This window comes from Lupinus angustifolius, unplaced genomic scaffold, assembly GCF_001865875.1.
Source record: "Lupinus angustifolius cultivar Tanjil unplaced genomic scaffold, LupAngTanjil_v1.0 Scaffold_29_3, whole genome shotgun sequence".
NCBI lineage: Eukaryota > Viridiplantae > Streptophyta > Magnoliopsida > Fabales > Fabaceae > Lupinus > Lupinus angustifolius.
In genome coordinates, this window is record NW_017720548.1 from 1 (window position 1) to 9794 (window position 9794).

The following is a 9794-nucleotide window of genomic DNA, read 5'->3' on the forward strand; positions in this document are numbered from 1 at the left end:
AATTACGGTGTTATACCAAAGTAGTTTATATCACATACCCATACTAGGGTTATTACATACTCAACCAAACAATCCAAATAGTCAAACACAATTACTGTCTCTCGCCCAAGCGAGGTCCTCTCCTCGCCCAAGCGAGACCCTCTCGCCCATGCGAGGCTCTGTCGCCCAAACGACAGAGTTACAGAACCAAAACTTCTCCTCGCCCAATCCTTCGCCTAGTCCTCGCCCAAGCGAGACCTGCTCGCCCAAGCGAGAAGGACCTGGACAGAATTCCAATTTTGCCCTTTTCGGCTAATCAAACGTATTTTCACATGGTTTTTCAAACACGTGCACACAGAAAAGTTCCCAACAAATTCATATACCATATTCAACACATTTCATCATCAATCATATATATTCAAAAGCATTCAAACATAAAAATCTTGGGTTTCTTAAAACCCAAGTTAACCCCAAAACCTTTGAGATGGTTTAGAGGATCCGGGTGTCATATTCGGACATCACTATGTCACGATGTGTTCTCTCTCACCTTAATGAAGCGTTCCCAACAACATTCATATACAATACTCAACACATTTCATCAACAATCATATATATTCACAAGCATTCAAACATAAAAATCTTGGATTTCTTAAAACTCAAGTTAGCCCCAAAACCTTTGAGATGGTTTAGGAGATCTGGGTGTCATATTCGGACACCACTTTGTCACGATGTTTTCTCTCTCACCTTAGTGAAGTGTGCTTTAACTCGTTAACTAAGGGTGATTTGGTTTCAAGGTTCGAACACCGAAATCTTCGTAACTACCATAATAAAAATCTGTTAGTTTTCCGATATTTCAAAACTCATTACTATTAAAATACTTAAAACTCTTTCATCCATCCATTTTCCAAATTGTCCAAAGCCATGGTTAAAGGCTTAAAAAAGTAGAAATTCATATATTAAAACAATGTAATAACTTCTTGAAAACAACTTGTTCATAGTTTCAAAACACATTTTTCATGAGTTCAAGAACACTCATTTTCGGTTTTGCTTCCAAAATAAGTTAGAAAGTGTTTTAGAAAATTTCAACGGTTGAATATGTTCTTGACATACTCATGAACAACATACTTCAATATCATCAACATCCATTGGTTGAATGTGAAGAGATTGAAGATTGAAAGAAGAAGAAAAGATGATGAGAGTACTTACTCTTAAATCTTCAAATTGCCAAGTTTTTGCAAAGTGTTAGTGCATGAGGATACATGGGTATTTATAGAGTTGTGGGGTGGGAGAAATCTGATTTCTAAACCCATTTCTCAAGGCAATCTAGAAAATCCAAAAGGGTGAGTGAATCATGGGTTAAGTGAGTGATTTAGAGGATTTGGTGGTAGTAAAATCTATATGATTTAGTAGGTAGATTTTGTGAATTGACTCATGCGACGTGACGACTTCGGAGAAACGCGTGCGATTAAAACCATGCTCGAGTATTATCGGCCAATATTCGAGTAGCCAAAAATGATCGCCCGATTTTACTTTACGGTTGGAACTTCGAATTTCGGCATTCCGAGTGAAAATATTCTAGAAAATAGTTATAGACCAGCTCATCAGGGTCTATCTTGACTCGAAATGTGATTACGAAGCGAACAGCGTGATAGGAATTCGATTCCGAGTTACGGAACTCAAAAACCACTTTTTGAGCCGTACAGGGTGAGATTCGGCCCCGGCAGCGGTCCGAAACCGACTGTCTCCGAAAATCATGAAAATTTACCACCAAATTGGAAATAGAATTACAAAACTAAAACTCAACCAGACTTTCGTCTAATTCTTTACCGAAAATTCCAAGAAATTCATTTTCGAAAATATAATTAATAAAAATATTAATAAAACCTTATAATTCAAAATCGTAAAATTCGCGGTGTTACAAAACCAGTCTTCTCCCCCTGCTCCTTCTTCCCTTTCTTGATCTTGGATCCACACAGAATCCTCTTCACTTCAACTTCACTCCCACGGGTCCCTTCTTTTAATTTCTTGATTCATAGAGAATCTTGTTTACTAGCTCTTTATACCACTATTGAAAAGAAAGAAAGAAATATTTTAATTGATTAAGACAATAAGTAATCGATTATCGGAGAATGAGAGAAGATAGTCGGAACTGAGTAATACTTTGTGCCATTTTCATTTCAGGGACAGTGCCCTTTATAATAGAAATAACAATCAGTTTAATCGATTATTCAAACTATGAATCGATTAAGGAAACAACTATGAATCGATTAACAAAACTAGCTACATGAATTACACTATTCTCAACACTAGCTCTAACATGACTTATATATGAAATAATAGAGTTGAGATCCTCTCCTATACTAGACAGTCCAATACAGGAATATGAGGTCCAAATTAATTTGATGATTTAAAATAAACTTTAATTAAAAAGAACTTAAAATCCAAGACATTAAAACTTTTTAAATAAATATGTCATTATCTCATTCAATAATGAATCATCGAGTAATGAAGAGAATCCAGATTCAAAATAATAAGGAGACGAGTTATTCAATAATCAAATTCTTCATATAAATTTACAAATGGTATAATTATTTAAATGTAAAATACCTCAACATCTCTTTGAAGTTTAAGTTTAAGTTAATTACATTTATTATTAAAGGATTATACTTATCTACAGGAGGAATACTGAATGGACCACTTTGTGTAATTGCATAAAAAAAATATAATAGGAAAGTTCTCTTTTATTATAGAATTGAAGGTTAGCTATTACAACCTAAACCTTGGTACCTCTCCTCTATTACCAAGTTAAAGGATACCAAGAGAAAAAGAATGAGTGACATTATCTTTTTTTGATAAGTAAAGGACAAGATCTCTGGCTATCTGATTACATAAAATCATTATTTAGTTGGGTCTTACCTGCTTTGGTTTGGAGTCAGGACAATGAAGTAGGTTAGCTCATCAACTTGCTGGTGTTCTTATCTATGGTCTTGGGGGGATATTTCTTGTGTATGAAAATGACATGAATGAATTCACCAAAAAGTAAAAATGAAATAAGTGGTTCATATTATACAAGGACAAAACTATTGTTGCTGTATTGCATTTACTTGAACCCCACCCTATTGCTTTTCTACTTTCTATCTTTTAGTTTCCCTCAGTGTCACTCACTATTAACTTCTTTGTTTTCACTGAGAAACATGTCTACCCTTAGTGTACCCCCTCTTCCTCCTTCCCCTAGAGATGATGCCATGCAGCTTCACCATGCTTTCAAGGGTACCCTCTTCAATGTTGAACATAAATTATTCAAGGGCATGTGTTGCAATTGTTTTCTAGTTCTGTTTGTATCTGTCAATTTTCATTCTTATAAGAAAGAAACATTTTTTTGGTATTATGTATATCCAAATCATTTGATGTACTTCTAAAAGCATAAATTGAAATAATAGTATATGACTATGTCTATATGTCTCATAATATATGCATCATTTTCTTGGAGAAATTGCTCTAAATCAAAGGATTTTTTACTGCATTCTTAACCATTTTGCTATTTACATGCTTTTATCTACATAAAAGGATTTGCATGTTGAACACTACTAGAACTATACTTAGGTTTCTATTTCTGGAGTATTTTTCATCTAATTTATTCTAGAATAAAAGTGTGTTGTGATCTGTTGTGAAGAGTTAATTGATATTTCTCTATACTTGATCTACCTTAATTTGTGCATTGTTCACCCTTGAAAGTTGAAACCTTTATTTCATTCTAATTCTATCTTTGCACAGGACTAGGGTGTGATACTAGTGCTGTTATCAATCTTCTTGCTCATAGAGATGCTACACAACGTGCCTACATTCAACAAGAATACAGAACAATGTATTCTGAGGAACTCTCCAAACGTTTAGCTTCAGAGCTTCATGGAAATCTAGAGGTACTAATATAAGGACACAAATCACTTGTCCCAAACGGTCTCCGACTCTCTGTCCCAAGTTAATCAGAGTGCTACATTTTATTACTTTTTGTTTTTAAATTTTTTCTTTTATTCACGTGTCAATATGTGATTGGCTTGAGACATAGAATGAGAGATTGTTGGAAACATTTCTTCATCCTAATATAAACTGTTATTTTAGAATATTGACATGTTTTCACTAATAATTACATAAATGATACGTACTTTCATTATGTCTCCTATTTTCAAAGTTTTGTGAAGGAATGGTGGAAACAAGAAAATGTCTTGTTCATCATTTCCCTTGTTGAAATTTGAAAACATGAAACTAGATGAAAATAAGGTGTCTAATTTGTAAAAACAGCCGTCCAGTGCCAGGCTCCCACTTAGTGAGCTCTGGAAAGGGTAGATGTATGCAGCTTTATCTCGTAAGCATATAGACAATTTCTAGGATTCGAACTCGTGACATCATATCACTAAGCAAAAACCTTACTATTACACCAAGTTCACCATCTTAGGTCAAATGTTTGATTCCTGGGAGTGACATTTGTTGTGAGTGACAGCCTTAGTTATTCACCCTGTTAGTTGATACTAACTGAATGAAAATACAAAACAAATCAAACACTATCTAACATTTCCTGGTTTGTGTTATATTTTTCTGTTTATCAGAATGCAGTTCTGCTTTGGATTTATGACCCTGCGGCATGTGATGCAACAATCATTAGGCATTCTCTAACTCAAGGTGTGATCAGAAACCTTGAAGGTGCTACTGAAGTAATATGTTCAAGGGCTCCATCCCAGTTACAATATTTAAAACAGGTCTATCATTCAAAGTTTGGTGTTTATCTTGAGCATGATATTGAAGCAAATACCTCAGGGGATCATCAAAAGGTGAAGTTTCTCTTTGTCATCACCTAACGTTTTAAGTGTTGCTTATGGCCGAAAATCAGAGTGTGACAGTTGGCTTATCGAATAGCTAGCAAACCGGGGTTTGATAGATATCATGGTAAATGACTAATAAAGAAAAGACAGGTATCATAAATGAACATAAATGTTACATGTCCATTAACCAGTAACATTTTAATTTATCATCTTCCTATAAGTTTTTTTATCTTATCTCAATAAGCTTATAAGAGAAGCTTATGAAAATAAGCTATTTTTAAGTTATTCCAAAATATTACTGAATAAGCACTTACTTAAGCTATTTGACCTCAAATATGTCCTATATCGTTAAATCATGCAAATTGATGCTGTTACTGATATACCTTTATGCAAAATATTTGCTTTAGATCTTGCTTGCATACATAAGCACGTCTCGTTATGAAGGCCTTGAAGTTAATAGTGAAATGGCTGAGAAAGATGCAAAGGTTCTTTACAAAGCAGGGGAGAAGAAACTAGGAACTGATGAGAAAGCTTTTATTCACATATTTAGTGAAAGGAGTGGGGCACATTTGGCTGCTATAAGTGCTTATTACCATAACATGTATGGTCAATCACTAAAGAAGGTATATTTACCGCTTTTAATTTATTACATTAAATTTCTTTTTTTTAAGGTTTCATCTCAAATGAACAATGAGAGGAGTATTCAAAAGGGTATTTAAATCATTCCCGAAACAATGAGCTAAGCTATGTGGGATTTACTTCTCAACATCTCAAAACCAATTGACAATGAGAGGAGTAGTCCAACAATATTTAAACCATTCCTGAGACAATAAGATACAGGATGTGAGACTTACTTCCCAACACTTTCTTGAGGTCTTTTTTAAGTGCTTATCCATGTTGAGTTTATATGGCAGGCAATAAAGAATGAAACATCTGGGAATTTTGCTCATGCACTTTTGACAATAGTCCAATGTGCTGTTAATCCAGGAAAATATTTTGCTAAGGTATTCTCTTTCACTTCAACTTTAGGTAATTGCTTCATTTAATGTCATGTTAACTATTTTTTGTCCAAAAACAACAATTGTAAGAACAAGAATTAGGGAGAATCATGAAATAATTGGTGCAACATACGTTAGACCTTAATAAGGAAATAAGTTGATGGGGATAAGTGTTGGAAAAGTTTGTGTTTATCATTAAAATGTGTCACTACATAACAATAAGACATGATTATATATTCATATTATGTTATCACCATGTAGGTGTTGCATAAGGCTATGAAAGGTTTGGGAACAAATGATACTACACTCATAAGGGTCATTGTAACAAGGACTGAGATTGATATGCAATATATCAAAGTTGAATATTCAAAGAAATACAAGAAAACCCTCAATGATGCAGTTCATTCAGAAACATCTGGTCATTACAGGGCTTTTCTTCTCTCACTTTTGGGTCCTAATGTGTAGTCAAAGATGTTCAATGAAACTAAAATGAATGTATCATATAAATGTGAGAGGTTTCCTATGAATAGTGTTTTCTTGAACTTTCATGATATAACTTGTATTAGTATTGTTGTCCTTGACAATCAAATATGACAATTTCTTTTCTATGTTTCTCTTTTTCCCTTCCCCTTCTTATGCATGGATTTATTTCTTTCATAACTATAGGATAATGTTTTTTAGGTGATATGATTTTTTGTTCTAAGAAACTTACAAATGGGTCTTTTAACTTTTCTTTTCTTTCCAAAACTAGACCAGCATAACTTAAACTTTAAAACTTACGAATGATACACACATGGATGGGTTGAGTCATAAATATTGCGGTCTTTGAACACTTACACCGCTCTCCATTAATGATGAGGGCTGTGAAAAAAAAATGAAAAATAATATATATTTATATTTATATCTTTTTTATTTAGAATTAGATTACACTTTTTACTCTTAACATATAAAAGAAAGTTACTTGAGTCTCCCTCCTTTCAACTTCTCTATTCTTTCTAAAAATGGACCAACACAACTAAAACTCTTAATTTATTTCACATTACATATTTGGTAAAGGGTGTGATTAATTAGGATTCATGCATGTAATGAGCTTCCTTCATCTTATATATTTTATCTTATTTTATTTAATATTTGGTCTTATCTATATTTATTATTACATTCCCTCTCCTTTCAAATTGATTTTCTACCTGTTTAAAGTAATTGAATCAAACAAATAAATAGTATTTGCAACTTATATAGATTAGATACTATTTTATTAAGAGAAGCATTAAATTGCGCATTCATGCATCAATTCCCCTCAATATATATATATATATATATATATATCAACCCAATATTGTTTTGTCAAATAACTAAATGTGTTAGGATATCAATTAATAAGAAATGAAATGAGGTATGTTATTTATTACTAGGCAAAATTCTATTTAGTTAGTATATAGGTATATAAAAAAATTTGGTAGAGGTGATTTGGGTTCCAATCTCTTTTGTATCTAAGTGTGTATATCATCATACCAAAATAATATATAGACATGTTCATCATACCAATTAATAATGCTTTTCCTTCATGTAATATCAGCCTAGTTTATTGTCATTTTCAACACTTAAACCGAATTAGGCCATTGTTGCTTTTCAATTTCATTGTCAAAATAAACATATAATTTGTAGATAAAGAGGAATATTTATATTTTAATGAGGTAATTGAGATGTCCAATTAATATAATAAAAAGTGTTAAAAAGTTAATTAAAGACCCTAATTACTTTTTTACATGGGTTAAGAAAGTAGTGATTGTTGGATTGAGATGTTCAGAAGTGGTTTTGAGAAGAATGCATAACTTTTTATAATCTCACACTGTAAGAGCTTAGTGCTTATTGGATTGAGATATCTACATTTTAAAGAGGTGAAATAGATATCCCAATAATTTTACAAAAGTATTAAATGTAAGGAATTTTGGATGACACGTGTAATTTTTTTAATGTGTTTAGGGTCATTATTTTAAGTAGCCAAATTAAAGTGATCTAATTCAAGTAAGGTATATGACTATAGACATAATTGTCATGAATATCACTGTGTAGATATCTAAAGTCTTATTTCTATTTTTATGATGGGCAAAAATAAGAAAAAAGAAAATTAAAAAGATATCATCCTTCATGAAAGGGAATGCATGTCTTATAAATAGGAATTATGGTCCTCAATTGTAGACAAAACAAAATCAACTCTATCCTCTTCATCCCATTAGAAGAGGAACTAAAGACTAATGGTAATTTACAATTGGAATGTCAAATAACCTACATGTTCTACTATGAACATGTATTTGCATACAAGGACATATGACATGAAGTTGATGGATACATGATGCTAATAATGATATAAAGTTCGTTCATCATATTCTCTATGAATATAATAAGGTACGCTTCCGCTATAGTATTTTGTATATTATCTTGATGATTTGACATGAAAGATTTTGGTTATATATGATGATAGTTGTTCATCATCTTTAGTATGTATATTTTAAGTATAATGTCTCCCACCATTAATTTAAAGTCTCCCACCATTAATCTTTAGTATGTATTATTTGACATGTGCATTGTGATCAATGTTTGACCATTATAACAAAAGTTTCATTATGAGTTGATATGGAATATAAATCAATTGTATGTTTGTAGTTTTATGCGAATAGTGATTGGCCCAAAGGAATATTACCATTTGACCAAAATTACAAACATACTTGTGGTAATAAATATGTGATAATCATATAGCTTTCCGTGTGAATGATAAGTCGGTCCAAAGAAAGGTTTAGTGTTTGACAGAAATGATTATCAATATTTGATTACTACATTGAGTGTACCACTTACAAGTTAATATTTTTGTCCAAAGACTGAATATTAATGTTGTGCTAGGTAACTCGTGGTGTGCCCCCGCTGTTATTTGAATCTAAGGTTTAAAGTTGATTGTGAGTTCAATTGCAAGAATAATTGCAATTTGGTTTGTTCTTTGTTATATTGACTTCTCTGCTTTTATAATGTATGCACATACCTATTTTACAGCCTTCCTAAATTGCGCCAACTTTAAGAATTAAGGAAAAAACATTGTATTTGTTCTCTAATGCATGGATCTAGACCTTGCATTTTAGAAAGGAACAACTCATTAATTTTAAGGAAGTTTCATTAAGGATAAAGAGAACTGTAAGGAATGAGAATGTTCAAATAGCATGAGTCTTATGTTCATTAGAGATGCAATTCTAGGAACATTTATGGGCGCAATGTTTTAGGAAGGAATTTTAAAGTTAAAGATATATAGTAGATTTCTTATATATTGACTAAGTGAGTCTAATGTATATATAAAGTTATGCATTTTGTTAGAATGCAGATATTTAAGTAATTCAGTAACCAATAATTGGAAGGCAGCCAATTAGGTTATAAAGTACTTACAAAGAACAAAGAAATTATATTCTCACATACATAAATGGTTCAGTCTGTGATCATTAGGTATTGTTATTTAGTTTTGTTAGATGTCAATACAGTTGAAAATCTATATAATGTTGTATATGCTTATTAGTTGGATGAGAAGCTATTTCGAAAAGTCCTAAGCAGACACTTATAACTTCATCAATTATGTTAGTGATTTTCATAGTTTATTATGAGATATCTAATTATGGAATATGACTATACAATTGCCACTTGGTTGGTGATTTGGATATATTGAAAGACCATTAAAGTTATATTGTAACAAAATGTTAGCATTGTTATATTTGGTTTAAGGAAACACTTCAGAGTGATCAAATGTATATAGAGCATATTTACACAAACTTCATGATTGCAGATCTGCTCACTAAAGGTTTATTATCTAAGGTCTTTCACAAGTACATTGCTCATATGAGTATTGTATCACTTGGGGATATTTTGGTTCAGTAGGAGTTTGTATTTGAGAGTTCTCTTTATATAGACATGTTTATGTTTATGAATATGAATATATTTTTTCTGCAAAATAAAATTTATGGTT

The 9794-nt window shown here is 31.9% G+C and overlaps 1 protein-coding gene across 1 annotated transcript; it reads left to right on the top strand.

Annotated features, from left to right (window-relative positions):
* Window positions 1-3092: 3092 nt before the first annotated feature.
* On the top strand, window positions 3093-6409 carry LOC109338550 (annexin D5-like). The gene is made up of 6 exons (XM_019575817.1): window positions 3093-3249; window positions 3754-3899; window positions 4584-4805; window positions 5204-5419; window positions 5711-5800; window positions 6056-6409. Exons 1-6 carry the CDS (start codon window positions 3174-3176, stop codon window positions 6257-6259), a joined length of 954 nt encoding a protein of 317 aa, XP_019431362.1. The 5' UTR covers window positions 3093-3173; the 3' UTR covers window positions 6260-6409.
* The last annotated feature ends 3385 nt before the right edge of the window (window positions 6410-9794 follow it).

Coding starts and splice junctions, on each gene's coding strand:
- LOC109338550 (XM_019575817.1), top strand. CDS start 3,174: ATGTCTACCCTTAGTGTACCCCCTCTTCCTCCTTCCCCTAGAGATGAT. Junction 3,900..4,583: donor AGCTTCATGGAAATCTAGAG/GTACTAATATAA, acceptor TCTGTTTATCAG/AATGCAGTTCTGCTTTGGAT. Junction 4,806..5,203: donor CCTCAGGGGATCATCAAAAG/GTGAAGTTTCTC, acceptor TATTTGCTTTAG/ATCTTGCTTGCATACATAAG.